General features: G+C 49.1%; 1 protein-coding gene across 1 annotated transcript in view; it reads left to right on the top strand.

The window, feature by feature from the left end:
- MACF1 (microtubule actin crosslinking factor 1) overlaps nt 1-19896 on the top strand; it is a 348186-nt gene that overhangs the window by 279136 nt on the left and 49154 nt on the right. The window contains exon 59 of the mRNA XM_083369263.1: nt 19697-19858. Within this exon, the coding sequence (XP_083225389.1) occupies nt 19697-19858 (162 nt within the window). The remainder of the gene's footprint in view (nt 1-19696; nt 19859-19896) is intronic.

Below are 19896 nucleotides of genomic sequence, written 5' to 3'. Positions count from 1 at the left end.
CCAAAACCAAGAATGACACATGGCAGTTCTTCTAAGCTGAGCTCTTTTCCTGACTGGGAACTATTAAGGGGTGGTGGTCTTCACCCTCTTTCTTTCACAGTTGCTATCTGGGCTGAGTTGCCTCTTACTCCTCTAGAATGCATTCCCCCTTTTCTGGGGGCCCACCTCATTATGTTCCACCAGACAGTCTCCCTGGTCATAAGCCAGCATGTCAAGCCCTACATCACCTGAGATCGGCAGAGCAATAACATGACTTTGTGTGCAGGTGTTTCCTTTGAAGTGCAGAATAAGGGTGCTGATAGTTGGTATGGGCAGAGCATCTTCCCCAGTAAGAACATCAAGATATCCATGAATTAGGACATGCTAGGATGCTGTATCTCAGAGAAGGGAGAGGTGCTCAGTTTCTCAAGAGGAGGATACTTTCCACAAAAAGTTACTTTTCTTAAGAATTGGATTTTGTTTAACCCTCTAATTAACAGGCTCCTACAGGAGCCCCTACATCTTCTCTGTATTCGTTCTTAGGACAATGGCCAACCTCTCCAGGCTGGCTTAAAGTGACTTCTCTCAACCCAGCATATCTTACAGGTTGATCATTGCAGGGAAAATGTGGACAATTCCTACAATTCCTGCCTTGAGCTCCTGGAGGAAAATCTAGCCAGTAATTGCAGTGTAATGACAAAGCGAAATTACTCTTTCGCATGCTGGCTTATCCAGAAGCTGTTGAATCTGTACTTTTGATCAGTGCCAGAGTGCTAAAGGGATGGGAACTGCTCTCCTGGACTGGGAGAGGCCCTCTCTTTGCCTCCCTCCTCTATGGACTGAGATCTGCAGTCAGATATCCTGACACACACACTTTTGATTGTGTCTTATCAGGGTTGCAACCAGGAGCTGTTTCACTGGCTCTTGTAAACCATCTCTGCCAGGCTTCCTGTTGTCATATGGGGGGGGGCTTTGAGGCCCCTTGACTTGCTACTGCCACAACTCATGGAAAAAGCATCCAACCTCACTCTTCAGCCAGCTGGGGAAAGCTCAGTCCTGCAATGAAAGTGTCTCGAAATAAAACTTTCCTACCATACCTTAAAGGGTGTGATGTTAAAAAATATCCCAAACTCCTAGCTGCCAGACTTAAAATTTTAGGCATCCCTCCAAGGGAAGGGGATGGAATGGAAAACCTGTGACCCTTTTTTTGGATAGCAGCACATTGTGTCATTTGGAAGTGCCTGGAATTTTTCCAAAGCCAGCGAAGAAAAATGGCTTTGAATGCAGGCCAAATCCAAGCAAATGTTTCAGTCTCAGAATTTGGGAGGTGAAGGTGCCACCTGACAGACCAGTTGGTCCCAATTTTGTTAAATTCATAGTTCTGGTTTCAGAGCAAACAGAAATGGAGCTTTTTTTTGAAGAAAGGAATGTGCTGGCACTCCTTTTGCTGGCATGTAACCTGGTGAGGAAATAGCAAAAGAATTCCTGGCTACAAACAGAACATGTTGGTCTTTATTTGGGGGGGAGGGGCACACATGGAATTCCTCAGTTTTTTTCCTACAGGAAAACTGGAATGTTCAAACAAGCCCGCGCAATTTGAACAGCCTGTGTGGTGGCTGCTTCTGCAACCGTTGGGGAGAGGCTCTCGCTGCAGCTGCACCCAACTCCTCTCGTGTGCAGCCGTTGGTTGCTGGCCTGGGAGCCAAGCCAGGAAGAGCGGGCTGGGGGGCTGTCTTGGAAAGTGCGTGCCAGGCGAAGGCAGGAGGATAGAGAGGGTGTGAAGATGGGAGCAGCAGCTGCGCTGGGCCTTTTATACCCAGGCTGCTCCCAGCGGATAATCTGGACCACCTCCATTTGGCCAAGTAGCCCTTCATTCTGAACAGGGCGCTCCACGTCTCAGAGACAATTCTCCTATTGCAAAGCTACCTGCCTGGCAACAGAAATTGCCCCCGACTCCAGCTGGAGTAACTCTGGCAGCAACTGCTCTCTGGGTTACATGAGTACCCTGTGATTTGTCTAGCTTGGGTTGCATGGAGGAGGGGACCTGCGGGGCGGGGGGGGGGGAGAATACTCAATGCTGGCTGCATTCAGACCTCCTGAGATTCCGTTCAGCAGAATCTGCCGCTGGGGCTTCCAGCAGGTTACGCCATCGGCTATCAGCTCACTGGTAACAAGACAGGGACCCCTGCAGTGGAGAGGAGCTGCTTCGGCTTTCCTGGAGAGGATCCTCTCACGCTCCTCCTGAATGGCAGTTATTTATTTATTTATGTATTTATTTAATAATATTTCTATACCGCCCTTCTCCCGAAGGACTCAGGGCGGTGAACAGGGCAAGAATAAAAATACAAATTACAAAAGTTAAAACTAGATTAAATAAATGCCCACATACTAAAATACATCTTTAAAACCTAATAAAATAACAATAGCAACCCCCCCCCCCCCAATCCCCTCATCAGGCCAGGCCAGCTTGTTCAAAAAAGTATGTTTTTAGCTCACGGCGAAAGGAGCGAAGGTAGCAGATCATGTCATGCTAAGAGTCACCGCTGACTCTTGGACGGTTTTTCTCCAGGAGATGCAAGCCTGGCTCTTCCTATGGGGCACCCACTGCCAGCTACCTTGTTGCCACTCGTTCTCTTTCCCTCCACTTTCCCAGCACTGGAGGCGTCTCCGGAGAGTTGGGTCTTTGCAAAATAGGTGCAAAGTAGGATAATTTGAGGCTGGTTATTGGGGCCTTGAGTGGGAACTCTGGGCTGATGTGTTGGATGATCCATTGATTTTTTCCTTGGCTGTCCTCAACATTATCAGGTGTCTTTCCCAGCCCAATTTGTTCAAAAGTGCCAGTACTCTTTCTGTGCTGTTTCTTGGGGCCAGAAAGGCGGCTTGCTAGCTGTTGATTTTTCACTGGTGAGCATTGACGGGAGAGGCTGCCAAAACAGAAAGTGAGTTCTGCTCAGCAGCAGCTTCTTGTGGCTTTCGCCATCCGTGGATGGGCTTCGGCAGTGAGGCTCCAGGCGAGTCTCGGGGTCTGGCAGCTGTGGCACCTCCGGCTTTGGGCACCGCGCTTCATGCCAGGACATCCCAAATGTGGACTCTGCGGCATTTCCTCTCCACGAGGCTCCCTCCCCGCCTCCGGTCACCCCTCTGTGGTTCTCTTTCCTATGACGTTTCATCTCTTGCTGCTTTTCTAAACGGGACGGAAGCAAAGCTCGGGCCGGTTTTAATCTACCTTTGAGGCGGTTGTGGTAGCCTAGATTCAGATCCAGAGAAAGGCCCTTCGCGTACTACCGGTAGCTGCTGAACTCTCCTTATTCCCTGCCTTCCAAGCCCGACATGGCTGCCAAATGCTTCTTCTGAGCCTCATTGAGGAGATGCCTGCGTGGGGAAGAGGGAGCAAGAGGCACTTCAGACCCACCGGACACTTTTCCCTGCTTGGAAGGCCCACCACCCAAGCGCAATTTGAAACCGGTGGGGGAGGGGGGAAGCGTGCGCGGTTACTTTGTCAGCCCTGCACACGAGTCTTTGAGCTGCAGAAAACACAGAGGTAGATGTTTGCTCATTCCTTCCTTCCTTCCTTCCTTCCTCAAATGTATATACGGCTGCCCTCTCAGGGAGAAAGGCCATCCTCGGTGTGGAAACTTGCACTCTGCACATGCTCTAAAGCGCCGCTTTCCTTTTCTACGGACACCGTTACAGTGCCCGCTTCGCTGCTCCAGCTGGGCTCCAGTGGGGCGGGAGAGGGACGGCGCTCGGCGAGAGGGCCGGAGAGCAGCGGGGCCTCCGCCCGGGCGAGCGGCGGCCTTCCTCGCACCGACCCGGGGCAGCCGGCCGCTCCGCCCCTCCCTCCGCGCGTCCGCCCGCCTTCCTCCCCTCGCCCGGCGGGCCCTTCCCGCTGCTTCGCCGGAGCTCCGCGGGCCTGGCACCCGCCCGCCCAGCCGAGCTTGCGAGGGCGGATGCTCGGAGTCGCCCGGCAGGCCCGCCCCTGCGCGGAGGCGGAGGCGGAGCGGCTGGCCGGCCCCCTCCGCATCCATCCGTCGGCCCGAAGCGGCCTCGCCGCGCAGCCTTTTGTTCCCCGGCAAGAAGTTGGGGCGCGGGGCGGGGAAGGGAGGCGCGCAAAGGCTCCCAGCAACTTCCCGGCGGGCGGCCCCGGGAGGCATGGCGCGCGGCCCGCCCGGCGGGGCTCCCGCCGCCCCCCCCCGCGCCCAAGGCCAGCCGGGAGAGGCGGGGGCGGCCCGTGAAGAGGCGCGACCCTCCGGCGGCTGCGCAGGCCAGGAGCGCCCGCCGCCCGCCCGAGTTCGCCCGGCATGAGGACCTCGCCGCGGCTGGAGCGCCAGGCAGCCCCGCCGCCGTCCAGCCCGGCCACCCCAGCCGCCCCGGCGGGCGAGGCGCGGCCCCGGCCGCTCCTTTGCCGGCGCCTCTGCCGAGCGGAGCCCTGCGGGCCGGGGCGGCGGAGCGCCGGAGAGGCCGGCCTTTGTTCCGCGAGGAAGCAGCGCAGCGCGGGCGCCGGCGGGGACGCCCCGAGCCCTCCCGGGGAAAGGCGCTGCTCGCCTCGCTCGTCTCCGCGGGCCTCCCGGCAGGAGCGGCGGTGGAACGCGTCGGCCTCGCTTCAGCGTCTCCCGACGGAAGTTGCTGCCTCTTCCGAAGGCGGATTACTCTAACGTGGAATATAAATCGTGGCCTTCCGGTTCTTCGGGGATTTTAAGGAATACAATTTTCTGATGCTTGCTACGGATTTATAAAAGCAGAGCAGACCGTGTGGGTCGCGTTGTTCCTTTGTGCTGCCTCTGCTCCCCATCTGCGCTGAGAGTTTGTCCTTTTAAAGTATGGGCAAGCCGTTAAGCAGACCTGACTGTTTAAGGCAGAGTCCCGCTTGTTTGGGGAAAGGAGAGGATGAAGATGGCTACATAGAAGACTGTTACGTTCCTCAGAGGTCCATCTACGATACCATGAGAATAAACGAGCGGATCGATCAGGGGGCCAAGCTGAATCAGCCTTCAAAGAGCACGCTAGAGAAAGGAGACAGTAGTACCGTTTCTAGCAACGGGACTTTAGGGGCCCCCGGTGCTCTGGAATCAAAAGTACAAGAAAGCAAAAAGTTAGATGAAAGAGTCATTTTCGATGCTTTGAAACTCAGCAGCGATGTCTCCAAATCAGCCCTGGCACCCCCAAGGCGACGGCCCAACTTGGAGAAAAAGGAGAATATCAATAGGCGCTCCTGGAAATCATTTATGCCGCCCAATTTCCCTGAGTTTGCTGAGAGAATTGAAGCCTCGTTGAGCGAAGTCTCTGAGACGGCTCTTCCCTTACAAGAGAAGCCCAGGCCTCTCCCTGTGACTGAAAGATGCAGCCCCTCCAGCCACAGGGAATCCCTGTCGGAGCCACTGACCCTGGAGCACGTGGCCAAGGCCTCCGGGGTGCCAGACGTTCGGGAGGTGAGGCCACCGAGGGAAGCCTTACGTCAGGAGGAGCCTCGGCCCCCTCTGGAACCAGAAGAGATGGTGGTCGATTTAACTGGGGGCAGGCAGAAGGGCCATCGCCTTGCGAGTGCAACCTGGCCCAGGGTAGTGAAGCTTCCCCCCAAAGGCCCAGGCCTCAGAGGGGACCGTGACACCTTGGAGGCAGACGATTCGGAGTGTGTGATAGAAACGGTGCCCCTGTCTCCCTGCCTCAGCGAAGAGCTCCTAGATCCAGGGATGGGCATTCTCCTCACCCCTGGTCTCCGGGAGAAGACGGAATCCGAACTGAGATTTGAGGAGGACGAGCGATTGATCATGATGGAAGCGGAGGAGTGGGAGGAAGGCGCTCTGTCAGAAAAGGGGGAGGCTGCTGAGGAAACCAAGGGCTGTTTGACAGGTATTTCTGAAGAAAGGGGACAATTATGCATTCCATTCATGACAGCTGAGGACGCAGTAAAGAGGGTTGCTGGAGACCAAGGAACCTATAACCACCCATTGCACCAGCAAGAACTCTGGGATGACTCAGAAGCTCAGGCTGCGAGCTCTGCTCTGGTTCCCCAGGAAACACATCAAGACTCAAACCCTCTTCGTGGAGAGGGTGATGGGGCTCGCAATGCTGAAGCTGTGACAATCCAAGAGGAAGAGGAAGAATTTGCCTCTGGTTTGGAAGCCTGCCTCGCTCCTCCTGCCCCAGAGCAATTTTCTGACACGGACTCCGTGCAGATGTTCCTTGAACTTGAAAGGCTTTGCATGAGTGAGGAAGAGAGAGACGGGGAAGCTCCAACGGAATCTGAGGTGCAAAATGTTAAGTTTTCTTCAGAAGGGCTGGACCTCTGGGAGAATTTGGACTTGCCCTCAGAGACTGTGGCAGAACCTTCGCAACACTTGGCTCAGCATGAAATCAGTGTGGCGGACTCAGCCATGGTGTCTGATCTAGAGGATTTTGATGCCACATTTGGTTCTCAAGTAGCAAGTGCAACAGAGCCGACACTGTCAGAATCTTTTTCTGAACAGGACACTTTTGGCGACTCAGAGAAAGGGATGCTTTCCGATCCTGCAGTTGCAAAAGATGTTAAACCCCAATATGGTTGCCATTATTCACCTTCTGTTACTCTGGTGGAAGAGAATGGAGCAGAACTATTAATGACTGGTGAAGTGGCAAAAAGTCATAAGGCCCAATGTCAGTTGGACTTAGTACTGAGACAGCCTGTGATTTCAGTTCATGTGCCTTGCTGCAGAGCACAACCCGCCTGCATTTGTGTAGCTGAGGAGGAAATGGCTCCTCTGTTCAGTAGGACAGAGAGGACATCCCCGAGCCACGATGAATTTGTTACAGTTGCTGAAGACCTGGATTCTCAGCAAGAATTTGATTTGATTGAAGGGGTGGTAAGCCTTGAGGAACAGGAGCTGTTTGCTTCTTATGAGCTAAATCCTTCAGAAAAGATGATGGACTTTTCAAATTGGGATGTCCCTGATTTGGTCTCTGAGGATGAAGTTGTAGAGCTAGACAAAGAGAACATTGTGTTTGCAACCCACCCAGAGGAAACAGAAGGGATAGGGAATTTTGGGGCACCTTTACCAAGTGATTCTGAAGTGATACAGGGACCTAAGGAGTCCATAAGACACACAAGGTCCTCAGACAACCGGAAGTGTATTGACAGTAGGAGTAGGTGCCAGCTTGAGCATTTGACGTGGCGAGTAGGCACTACAGAGATGGTAATAAGCGCTACTTTTTTTCAAGAGGAAGAGCCAAAAATAGCTGAGCAGGTAACACTGGGTCCAGCAGTGGAGAGAGACTTTATGGAGCCTGGGATTCTGGAGCTGCTTTTTGGGCAGAGTGGGAGTAGGGAGGTAACAGGGGAAAGGGAAAGTGATGCCAAGTTTGTAGATGCAGACTCCTGCCCATCAGCTCTTGTGGATTGCTCATGGGATGCACAAGGCAGTGTTGAAGATTTTGCTTGCAGGCCTGAAGAGGAAGCTACTTCTTTCAGTCCTTTGCCCGGGGATGAGGACATTGATGTCCTTCCAGATCCCGTAGAGGAGCTTGCCAGCACCATAAAGGGTCCCTGCACCACTAATGCAAAAGGCATCACCTTGTCGTCCTTGTCAGGTTCACTCACTTCAATCCTAGCTCTGGACCTATCTGTTGAAGATGCTACAAGTTTAACTGGTGATGGAGATGACTCTGAAACAGCCATGTGGGTGTGCAACATCCAGGAGCTGATACCAGCATTACAAACTGCAGATGTCTCCTCCCTCCCCGTGCCACTCTGCCCCTTTCAGTCTTCAGGCAAAGAGGAGCTGCCTATTCAGAAGGAGTGGACCACGATACCCAGTTCCTCAGAGGAATCGGTTCAGGCGATCCAAGGGATGGACGAGAGGATTTTGCCCCTTAATTTAAGTCTGGAAGCTGCAGTGCCTCCTTCCCAGTGGGAAAGTGGCCTTCTGATCCTGCCATCGGAAGCCTCAAGGGATGCACCACCCAGCCCAGCTCTGCTGCCTCCCTCTGAAGGTGAAGAGAGGGAGACTGGTGCCAGGTCAGGCAGGGAGGCACTTCCTTCCTTCTCCACTGCTGCTGGAACCAAAGAATTGGTTCCAGATAATGAGGTATTTCTTTCCTAGTTACTCATACTGTTGTAGCTAATATTAAATCACTTTATTTGGAGTTGAGGAGGAGTTAATCCATAGTTAATTGACTGATAACATTTATGATGGACAAAACAATGTCTGTTTTAACTCCACTCTCCTATTACAGTATAGCTGAAGGTCTTTGGAATGGCAGTTGGATTCTGTAGTCATACTCAATGGCCTTCGCAGTTGAGTGGCTTGAGGTTTCCATAAAATGAATTGTGCATTTTCTGCAGAACACTTGTGAGGGAGCATGCATAACTGCAGAGGCAGTAACTGAAAGAACGGGTTGCTAAGAGCAAAATGATGTAAGGCAAATTAAGTTTTGGCACAGAAGTCTACTTTAAATAACAAAGGAAGAGAAGTAACTGGAAATGTTTCCTTAAATCTTTGGGGACAGGAATGACTTCTATGTAAAGTCTATTTGTATCAATATTTCTTCTACAAAACAGGAAAACTGTGGATACTAACTTCGATTGTTACCAGCCAAGCTAAGCTAGTTTTGTAACCATTGTGTGTGTGTTTTTCCCTTATATTGAAGCTGACTTGGATGTAGTTTCACACACATCAAATGGTTGTGCATTTCCAAAAACAACAACAACAAAAACAGCCAGAAGTTTGAGAAACTATTTTGAAATCTAAATGAGGAGAACAGTCTCCCCAACTCTGGGCTGAGACGGACTTCTGCAGCCAAAATGTTCAATTCCAGCCTGCAGTTAGGAACGAGGAGGAGCTGCAGGCCAGCCCAGAGAAGGTGAATTATTGGCCAGATTCTTTCCCCTTCCCTGGTTCAAAAGGGAAAGGGGGTAATTGGGCACAAAAAAACCTTTGTCTCCCAGTGTCCCAAATTGGGAGACGTCTTTGCACGAGAGGCAGACAATTTGGAAGCTTGTGAAAAATGTTCTGTGTTGACGTGGCTGATCTGGTGTTTCTGCCAAGAGGGACAAGAAGCCCCCAGTCAGAGGAGGAAGCGGAATGGAGGGGGGCAGATTTAATTCAAGGTCATTTTATGTTTCCGTTGTTCCCCTCTCCTTTTATTTCCAGCCTTCCAAGGCACACGGAGCTTTCTTGTGCTTGCCACAGTCATCCCAATTATACTCAGAGATAATAATTTGCCTGATTCCACCTCACCTGAATAAGATTTGAATTTGGGTCCTGCACATGAAAATGAAGCAAGGTGATCAGACTCTGCATTGCTTCAACATCCCCTGCCAAGTTTGAGGTCTGTGTCGACACATGGCCGGCCGCCTCTGAAAAGACACCTTGACCCTTCCATCACTCACCCTGTTTAGTTCTCAGCCTCTGCCTTCTTCTATTTGTCTGTATCAAAGACGAGATGGAAACTCCATTTCAGGCTGAAGGTGATGATCCAATGCTCTGGAATTTTCTGTGCTTCCAAGTATTTTCTGTTGAGGCGGTTGTTAAATTTGATTTGCTTGTTTAAACTTCCCCGCTGAACCTGCCTGCTTTCTGGATGTTGCCATCCATATCCAGCAGCTGTTCCTGGTTTCAACTAGGGGTTGGGCTGGATTATCCCTCCGGGATAATCTGAAATGCAAACTTATTTTTAAACAAGACAGGACTTTGAAGCTTCTCACTTGGGTGTAGGAAGGACTCGTGCGTTTGGCTTACCAGTCTGGGGCCCTTGCAGGCAACTAATCCATGAAATATTAAGACATTCTATAGTAAGCCTTTTGCACAGAAGAGTCTGGGAAGCTGTCTGCTCTTGCATTGTCATCAACTCTGCTAGCTGCGGAATAGCTCCGTGGCTCTGGACAGCATCTTCATTTAATATCTTGGCATGTTCCCATTTCTGGAGACAAATTGCTGATTGTGATAAGTCAGGGCTAATTTCTTTTCTTCTCCATGGAAAGCCCTGGTTGCTCACTAGGTCTGCAGCAAAACCTGGTCCTTTACACTGACCACTTGGACATCATATTGTTTCAAAGTAGCTGCTAAGCGTTTAGCTGACTGGAAGGCTTAAACTCGTCCTCATTCTGATTCTTTATTTGCTTAGGGGCTATTTGGGAGCAGAGAAATTTCTCAGTTCTGCCTTTGAGCAACAACCCTGCTTTTGATCAGAAGTAGGACTGCAACTCAGCCACAGGCCATTGTTTATAGACCATCCTGGCTTCAGCCCCCAATAGAGTCTTAAATTGTGCCTGAATCCCAGAGGAGACCTCCAGTCCTTGTTGACCTTGAAGGACTAGAGAGACCACTAGCCTTCGGGTGTTTCAGGCAATCTTGTGAGATTTCACACTCTTCCTCCAGGGCAGTGTTTTTCAACTAAGCAACTCCCAGAATTCCCCAGCCAGCCATTTTGGCTGGAGAATTCTGGGAGTTAATCAGTCAAAATAGATCTGGAAGGGATCATGGAGGTCTTCTAGTCCAACCCACTACTCAAGCAGGATACTCTACAAATGGCTGTCCAGTCTCTTCTTAAAAACTTCCAGTGATGAAGCACCCACAACTTCTGACGGCAAGCAGTTCCACTGATTAATTGTCCCCACTGTTAGGAAGTTTCTCCTTAATTCCAGTTTGCTTCTCTCTTTGTTCAGTTTCCAACCATTGTTTCTTGTCCTGCCTTCTGGCGCTTTTGAAAACAAGTTGACCCCCTCCTCTTTTGTGGCAACTTCTCAAATACTGGAATACTTCTTTTCTTTAGACTGTCCATACCCAAATCCTGCAACTGTTCTTCATATGTTTTACTCTCCAGGCTTTTAATCATCTTAATTGCTCTTCTCTGCACTTTTTCCAAAGTCTCAACATCTTTTTTCTAATGTGGTGACCAAAACTGGATGCAGTATTCCAGGTATGGCCCTACTCAAATATATATCTTAACAAAATAACACAGTCGGAAGGGACTTTGGAAGTCTTCTAGTCCAACCCCCTCCTCAGGCAGGAGACCCTATACCATTCTGGACAAATGGCTGCCCAATCTTGATTTTAAAACCTCCATTGATGGTCCACCTACAAATTTTGAATGCAACCCATTCCACTGATTAATTGTTCTCACTGTCGGGAAATTTCTCCTAGATTCTAAGTTGGATCTCTCTTTGATAATTTTCCATCCATTGTTTCTTGGTTTTCCCTCAGATGCTTTGCAGAATAGGTTGACCCTCTCTTCTCTGTGACAGCCCCTCAAATATTGGAAGAGGGCTATCATGTCACCCCTAGTCCTTCTTTTCATTAGACTAGACATATCCAGTTCCTCTAACTCTTCATATGTTTTAGCTGCCAGTCCCCTAATAATCATTGCTGTTCTTCTCTGCACTCTTTCCAGAGTCTCAACATCTTTTTTATATTTAAGTGATCAAAATTGGACTCAGTGTTCTAAGTGTGGTCTCTATGGCAGTACAGAGTGTACCAATACTTCATGTGATCTTGGTACTGTTCCTCTATTGATGCAGCCTAGGACTGCATTGCCTTTTTTGGTAGCTGCAGCACACTGCTGGCTCATATTTAAGTGGCTGTCCACCAGTGGTTGCTCCTAGATTCATCTCATAGTTACTGTTTTTGAGACAGGTACCACCTATTCTATACCTGCGCATTTGGTTTTTTCTTGCCCAAGTGTAAGACCTTACTTTTCTCAGCACAGAATTACAATTCAAGTCTGTCTAGAGCAAGGCTTTTCAACCAGTGGTATGGGTACCACCTGCGGTACATTGGCACCTGGCAGGTGGTACATGACCATCCTAGAAAAGTGATAGCGGGGGAGGAGAATGAGCTGAACCGGTGGCAGCACCGCACAAGCCTGAGCGAGAGACGGCTGGAGATGTAGGGGCTGTCAGGGCTCAGCGGAAGCGCGAGGATCAGCGCCAGGCTCCGGCTGGAGCTGGGCACTGATGTTGGCACTTCTGCTGAGCCCAGAAGCGCCGATTAGCTGGAATGTTGCAGCATCTCCAGGGTTTGTGATTTACATTCAGATGCTTGGCAACAGATTCATATTTATGACGGTCACAGTGACCAAAACCTGCTGCAACCACCCAGCAGATAGGGGGAATAAAAACCAAACACCCCCCACCCCACCCCCGCTGCCAATCCTCAACAGAAATGCTCACAACAATGAAAACCTCGGACAGGAGGAAGAGCGCCGCCGGGCGGGCAGGCAGGTGTCCTGCTCAGCTGTGGCTTGGGGGGCACTTTTTTCAGGGCCATTGTAACTTCGAACAGTCACTTAGCGAACTGTTGTAAGTCTTGTAAGTCAAGTATTGCTAAGCACATTGTGCTTTAGATTGTAAGCCGCCCTGAGTCTTTGGAGAAGGGCGGGATATAAATGGGATTAAAAAAAAAAGTCGAGGACTACCTGTACTTCATCACTTTTTTCCTCTTTTGGGGGGGGGTGTCATCAGGTTTTTGACCCCTCGCTAGGCAACTGGTGGTATTCGGATGTTGCCCTATCCTAAAAGTGGTACAATGAATGAAAAGGTTGAAAAGCCCTGCTCTAGAAGGCTGTGTAGCACCTATAAAAAGAGGCTGAGACCTTTGGACCGTTCCCTGTGGACATCCAAAACCCTCGTGGCCTTGTGGTTGCCTCTTTCCTTCTTGCGCAGGCCGGTTGGGGATGGCTCTGCCTCTCTGGCACGTGGGCCTTTCCCTGCTTCCACTGGCTGGGAGGCCTGGCCCAGAGCGCCTCCTGGGCTGGCCCTTTTTCTCTAGGCCCCCCCCATTCCGAAAGATGCCTTTTGGCTGGAACTTCCTCCATCGCAATGGGAGAAAAGGCTGAAGAGCGCTGGCCTAGAGCCTTCTGGATCTTGAGCCTATCTTCTAAAACAGAGGTCCCCAACCCCCGGTCTGTGGACCAGTACCGGTCCGCGGCATGGCAGCAACCGGTCCGCACAAACAAGCAGCAGGCAGCACACAAAACCATCCCCTCCGGTCCACGGAAAAACCTCTCTCCCCGTAACTGGTCCCTGGTGCCCCAAAGGTTTGGGGCCTCTGTTCTAAAATGCTCGCTGTTCCTCCTAGCTTTATGTCATTACAAATTTGATGAGCTCCCCTTCTATTCCTTCATCTAAATCGTTTATGAAGATGTTGAAGAGTATTGGGCCTCAAGACCGAACCTTGGGGTACCTCACTGCATACATACTGTTGGGTACCCCACAGTTTGATTGAGGACTGTACATTGAGTGTGGTTGGTCAGCCATCCATCTGGTGGGGATGGTGTCTTATCACACATTTTTCTATCTTACCAGCAAGTAGGTTGTGTTTAAATGCCTTACTGAAATCCACAGCATTTTGCTAGTCCACTAACTTAGTCCCTTTGTCAAAAAATGCAATAAGATTTGTTCAGTATGATCTGTTTTGGACAAACCCATGTTGGCTTCTAGTAATAGTCTATGGAGATTCTTAGTCATCCGGGTCATGGTTATCCAAGATTTTCCCAAGTGTTAATGTCAGGCTGATTTGTCTGCAGGTTCCTGGATCCATTTTTGGTTTGTTTTCTTTTTTGAAGATGGAAACCACACCAGTTCTTTTCCAGTCCTTTGGTAGTATCTATGGATACTGGCCATGGTTGTCCCAAAGCTGTTTTTTCCAAAAGGCAACTGAACTTGCCTAGTTTTTTTTTCTTTGAAAAAATTTCACTTCTCAACTTCTTCTTAAACTGAAGAAGTTTCTAAGATGGTAAGTGAAGTGGAATTGAAAAAGCTTCTTGGATGAGAAGCAATGTTTTCAAAGAAAAAAATGGCAAAGTCCAGTTGCCTTTTGGAAAAAAACACCTTTGGGACATATAGTTCAGTGGTTCTGAGATCAGGTCTGCCACCTCCTTCACAACCTTGGGATGTAATCCATCTGATCCTGGTGATTTGAACTCATCTAGAGTGGGCAGATGTTAGCTTACCGTTCTCTTACTTATTTTGACTTGTATTCCTAGTCTGTCTTTTACAGCTCTGCTTTTGGTAGTGTGAACTATTTCTTCCTTCTGCAGGAACCAGATGCCAAGAATGAGTTCTTGCTGCCTGTCCCTCCCTTACCATCATCTTCCATTGGTGGACCAATAATCTCCTTGAGTTTTTTCTTGTATTTTACATGTTGAAAGAGCATTTTTCATTATTTTTGATACTTTCGGCATTTTGATATCTTAAAGTTGAGAAACACTGTTCAGGAGGGTTCTGGGGCTTTCCCCCCTCCCCATCTGGCACCTCAACTTCTTCATCACAGCCTTGCAAGAGAGGGGGCTGCTGAAAGGGGGGTGGGGTGTTGAGCAGGCTTATCTCTCAGGAGCAAAGTGCCATCCTATGATTGGTCCAGGGCCACTTAACTTCTTTATTGGTTCATTTTGCTAAATTTAGAGGTTGCTCAGGCCACTCTGTGCAGCTTACACTTTAAAATGAAAAATAACATTCAAAGCACTGTTTAAAAACATAACTAGTAAAATCATGTAATTTTTTTTTTTAACTGAGGACAGCCCTGGAGCCCAGACTTTTAATATGGCTACGCTTGTTGTACTGGCATATGTTGTTGTGATCGTTTTGAAAGGCCACATATTTTTGTAGGGCAAAATGTAGGAGCTTGCTAACACTTTTTCAAACTAACCCATTTTATTAAAAAAAAACCCAGGAGCTTCCATGAGTGACATCTCCCTTCACCCAAGCAATGGCTCCACAGATGCAGGATTTAAATTGGCTGGGAGATGTTTGTGTTGGGAGGAGAAGTGATGATGATGATGATGATGTATATTGTATTTATTTATTTATTTAATTAGTTTTCTATACCGCCCTATTCCCGAAGGACTCAGGGCGGTTTACAGGGCAGCATATAAAAGACAATATAAAAAGATAATATAAAATTAAAATGAATTAAATTAATTAAAGCCCAACAATTAAAACAATATTAAAAAGCTAAAATCCCTTCACTCCAGGCCTGATAAATCGAAAAGCCAGGTTTTCAGGTCCCGGCGAAATGAACGCAGATCGGGGGCGGTCCAGAGTTCCACAGGTAAATCATTCCAAAGGGCAGGCGTGCCCACAGAAAATGCCCTCCCTCTGGGGATCACCCGCCGGCACTCCCTAACCGGCGGCACCCTAAGGAGGCCCTCCCTATGGGAGCGCACAGGACGATGGGAAGTTGATGCTGGCAGCAGGTGCTCCCTAAGATAATCCGGACCCAGGCCATGTAGGGCTTTATAGGTCATCACCAGCACCTTGAATCTCACCCGGAGGGCAAGTGGAAGCAGGTAACCTGTGAGACAGAGCATAAGCACTTTATCAGTTAACAATTATGATGTGTTAAAAACCCTTTGAGTTCATTGGGACCTTCAGAGGTAGCCCAGAACTTGATGTAAGAGGTTCACATATTCCATCCCCAAGGATGCTGTTAAAATCTTGTTTTTCCAAAACGATGACTGTGTCACAAAGCATCACGGAAGGAGACATGCCTGATATTGCTCTCTTCTTGTTTCGAGATATCATTGTAGGACCTGTAGGTGGTTAAAGTCCTGAAAATGCTGGGTGTTTGTTGTGTCACTTGCAGTGTAGATCACAGGGCTGCCTTATTATTGGGATGAAAGAAGCCCAGAATCAGCTTTGCCAACTTACGATTCTGCTGATCATGCCCCATGCAACAGGATGGCAAAAGCTTCCTGTTCCTCCAGAAATACATTTCAAAGGACAAATGTTGGAGTGGGGCTGTGACTCCACCTGCATTTGCAGAGTACAAGTAGGTGGCAAGGACAGGTGGGGGCATGTAAATGTTTCTTTCAGGGGCTTTTAGGCCACTTCAGTCAAAAACTCCGAGCTGCATGAACATGTGCAAGGCAGAAAGCGTGCAAGCTTTGGGGGGAGAACCAACAACTTGGGGAGATGCAGGGGAGAAGGGGGTCATCCAAAGACTAAAAGCAGCAAAATCCCAAAGACACAGCCGAAACGATGCTTCGGATTCCTTTGGGCAAGCTTGCTGACTTGCAAGATGCATCTCAACCTTATACCTCTTCTGCTGCTGTTTTCTTTTTAATATTAATGTCACAAAATAACTTTTAAGGTCAATGGGAGATTTTTGCGCTGAATGCCAGAGTCAGGTGGAAGAGGGACATAGCTTGGGTGAAGCTTGGGTGGCAGCGGATTGCGTTGATCCTGAGGGATCTGGCCAGGAAAGGGAATGGCAGGGTTTGGCCTCCATTGTTTAGCAGCACCAGAGGGCAAACAAAGGCATGTCAGCAACTGCCGTTCGGGTTTCCTGAGTGTGCCAGGCCTTTGCTTAGAAGGGCTGGGAGCCCCCTTGTTTCTCCCCCCCCCCCCCAGCTTCTGGGCAGGGAGTCTCAGACCGTTGAGTGCCGGCTCCTACTTGGCCTCCGCTGCTTGGGGCCGAGGTAGGGCAGGTGTTCCTGGAGCTGAAAAGCCAAGCTCGCCCAACAGTGGCCTGGGGGCTTTTGAGGAGAGGCATACTCTCGATGTTTTGTACGTTACCCAGAGCCCTTTGGGATTTTTGTAATTAATACATCTTGTAAACAAACAAACAAACAAAATAGTCCCTTTGATAGACAACCCCAGGTATCCTTGTAACTTTTTTCCAGCAATCTACTTCTGGTTCCTCTGCTAACTGGGTAAGACTTGGAAGATCAGCAGCTCCTCTGAGTCTCTCCTTTGGAGAAGATGCTGGCCTGGCCAAATGGTCCTCTGTGACCAGAGGCTGATCTACTGGCTTTGGGGAGAAACCCTGCACTCTTCCTGCCCTCGTGGAGTTTTCTCTTACTTTTACCATTTGGGTGCCCAAATTGTTTTTCCACTGCATTTTCCTTTGATTGATGCTTTAATCTTATAGTTTTTAGACTTTAAATTAAGAGTTGCCTGGCTCACTAAAATGCCACCTATTAAGCATTTTCAGACATCAAGGGATTTAATTTCTTTTACAGCCACAATAAATCATGAAAAGTCACCTATCGGGAGGCACTCAGGCAGCACCCAGGGCCTCCTCCAAAGAGGCTGGCTGCAAGCTTGTGATGCTGTCAGCCCTTCAAGGTAGACCAGACTGGGAAACCAAAGTGATGCAGGCTAATACTCCTTTTACTGTAAGATTATAGCAGACATGTCAAACACAAGGCCTGGGGGCCAGATCAGGCCTGTGAAGTGGTTTCATGTGGCCCACAAAGCCATCCTGGAAAGAGTGAGGGAACGGCCCCCACTGCCTTGGCCTTAGTCCAGAGACCCTCCTTCTGCCAGAGACCCTCAGATCTGTCCCACTCCTGCCCAGGCTCCCATAGGCACCCTTGATGCGAACGATGCAGAGCTGGCCACACCCACCCAGTAGGCCATATGCACTCTAGCCACACCCACCCAGTAGGCCACGCCCACCCTGGCCATACCCACCCGGCCCCCTGAGGCAACCGCAATGCTGATGCGGCCCTCAATGAAATTGAGTTTGACACCCCTGGATTATAGTAACAGAACCTTGCAAGCCGAAATGCACTCTCTCCGGCACACACACCCCTTATCTCCATGAGAACTGGGGAGGATCTGAGACACTTACTCAGGTTACAGTTCTGGCCCAAACTCAGATTTGTGTTATCAGATTATGGACTTGGTTGCAACTCTTCCTCCTGCGCCTCAGGGTGATTCCTTCTGCCCACTACAGATACTGCTTATGTGTGTGAATGAAAGGGTACCCCAAAGTTATGTCTTGGGCTTACGCTCTTCAACATTTTTACAAATAATTTAGACAAGGGAGGGGCACTCATCAAATTCTCAGATGTTGGCCCAAGGGAATGGCCAACACTTTAGAAGATAGACTTCCTATTCAGAAGGATCTTGACAGATTTGAACGTTGGGCCCTATCCAACAACATGTAGTTCACTGTTGAGAAAAGTAAGGTCCTGCACTTAGCCAGGAAAAATCAATTGCACAACTATAGAAAAGGCAGTCCCTGGCTCAACAATAGTAACAGTGAGAGAGAGAGAGAGAGAGAGAGATGTCCTACTGGATGACTACTTAAGTATGAGCCAGCAATGTGCTGCAGCTGCCCAAAATGCCAATATACTTCTAGGAGGCATCAACAGACGGACAGTATCAAGATCATGTGAAGTGATAGTATTGCTATATGTTACACTAGTAAGACCACACTTGGAATATTGAGGCTAGTTCTGGTCACGATGATACAAAAAAGATGCTGGGATTCTAGAAAGAGTGCAGAGAAGAGCAAGAAAGATGATAAATGTCCTGGAGGTTAAATTGTACAATGAACAGTTGCAGGAACTAGGTATGCGTAATCTAACAAAAGAATTAGGGGTGATATGATAGCAGTCTTACAATATTTGAGAGGCTGCCACAAAGAAGAGGGTGGTCAACCCATTCTCCAAGGCACCTGAAGGCAGGACAAGAAGCAACGGATGGAAGCTTATCAAGGAGAGAATCAACCTAGAATTGAGAAATTTCCTAACAGTGAGAACAATTAACCAGTGGAATGGTTTGCCTTCAGAAGTTGTGGGTGCTCCATCACTGGGGGCTTTTAAGAGGAGACTGGTCAGGCCCTTGTCTGGAACGGTATAGGGTCTCCTGCTTGAGCAGAGGGTTGTACTAGAAGACCTCCAAGTTTCCTTCCAACTCTGTTATTCTGTGTTCCATGTCCTCACACAAGTAAGGCATTGCTCTGCTTTGTCATCCAATATGTGATCTGTCAGGGGTTTATGAAAGGGAATGGCAGCAGGAGGTGGTTGTGACTTCCAGGAGATCCAGGATTGTGGAGCTGAACCTTGTTTGGCTTTTTCTCATGTGGGAAGAACTTTGGAAAACTCAATAATGCGTCTTTGGCTTTTGACCAAGTGATATGTCTATAACATCTGGTAGTGTGGAAAGCAGGGTGTGGGTATTACTGGATCTCTAGAGAGGTGGTGGGGTAGCAATTGTGTAGTGCAGGGGTCCCCAATGCCCGGTCCGTGGACCGGTACCGGGCCACGGCATGCCAGCAACCGGGCCGCACAAACAAGCAATGCCCCATCCACGAGATGCAGGCAGCACACAAAACCAGGCAACCTCCAGTCCACGGAAAAACCTCTCTCCACGGAACCGGTCCCTGGTACCCAAAAGGTTGTGGACCTCTGTGCCTGGGGGGAAGGCAACGCTTGTGCAAGAAATACAGTCTGTGCCCTGGACTTTCCAGGTGTGTTTTTGGCATTAAAACTGTAGCATCCATCCTAACTAGATAGAACCAGAGATCCTATTGATGTTAGGTCACTGAGCTTCTTTTGGATTTTACTGCATTGAGTCCTTTCTCCATATGTGAAATCTGCTCCACAAACACCTTTACATTCCAACATCAAACCTATTGTGTTACTTTTTCAAGCTTCTTTGATTAGTAAGATACAGAATCTGTTGATTTTTGTTCACAGACTGCAGATTAAAGTTTAAATTCGGGAGGGAGAAGATGTTGGCCAGCAGCTCCCACCGATGCTTATTGGTTGCATGGTTTAATGGCAGAATGTTAGATTCAGACTTGGGGGATCTGGATTTAAACTCTTCCAAAACTATCAGAGCTATGAAGTTCACTTGAAAGGGAATCTCCCCCCCCCTTTCTTTAAAAAACCTCACAGGATGAAATTAGCAGCCAGAGAAAGTGCACCTTAGCCCAAGTCCTTAACTGTGTACAGTTTTTGCAAAGATTTATCATGGGATTCATTTGCCTTCTTCCCTCTCCCATCTTCTCAGCAATTCCAGAAGGAGCAAGTTGACCCCCTTCAGTTGAAGCTGCAGCAAGTCAACAGGCTCGGACAAGGGCTGGTCCAGAGTGCAGGGAAGAACTGTGATGTCCAGGGCTTGGAGCATGACATGGAGGAGATCCACTCCCGGTGGAACACCCTCAACAAAAAGGCAAGCGCTGCCTGGCATGAGCGGGGTGGGACCCCGAG

Source organism: Vipera ursinii, assembly GCF_947247035.1.
Source record: "Vipera ursinii genome assembly, chromosome: 9".
Lineage (NCBI taxonomy): Eukaryota > Metazoa > Chordata > Lepidosauria > Squamata > Viperidae > Vipera > Vipera ursinii.
The sequence above is the reverse complement of the archived record's forward strand: the minus strand, read 5'-3'. Positions and strand labels throughout refer to the sequence as shown.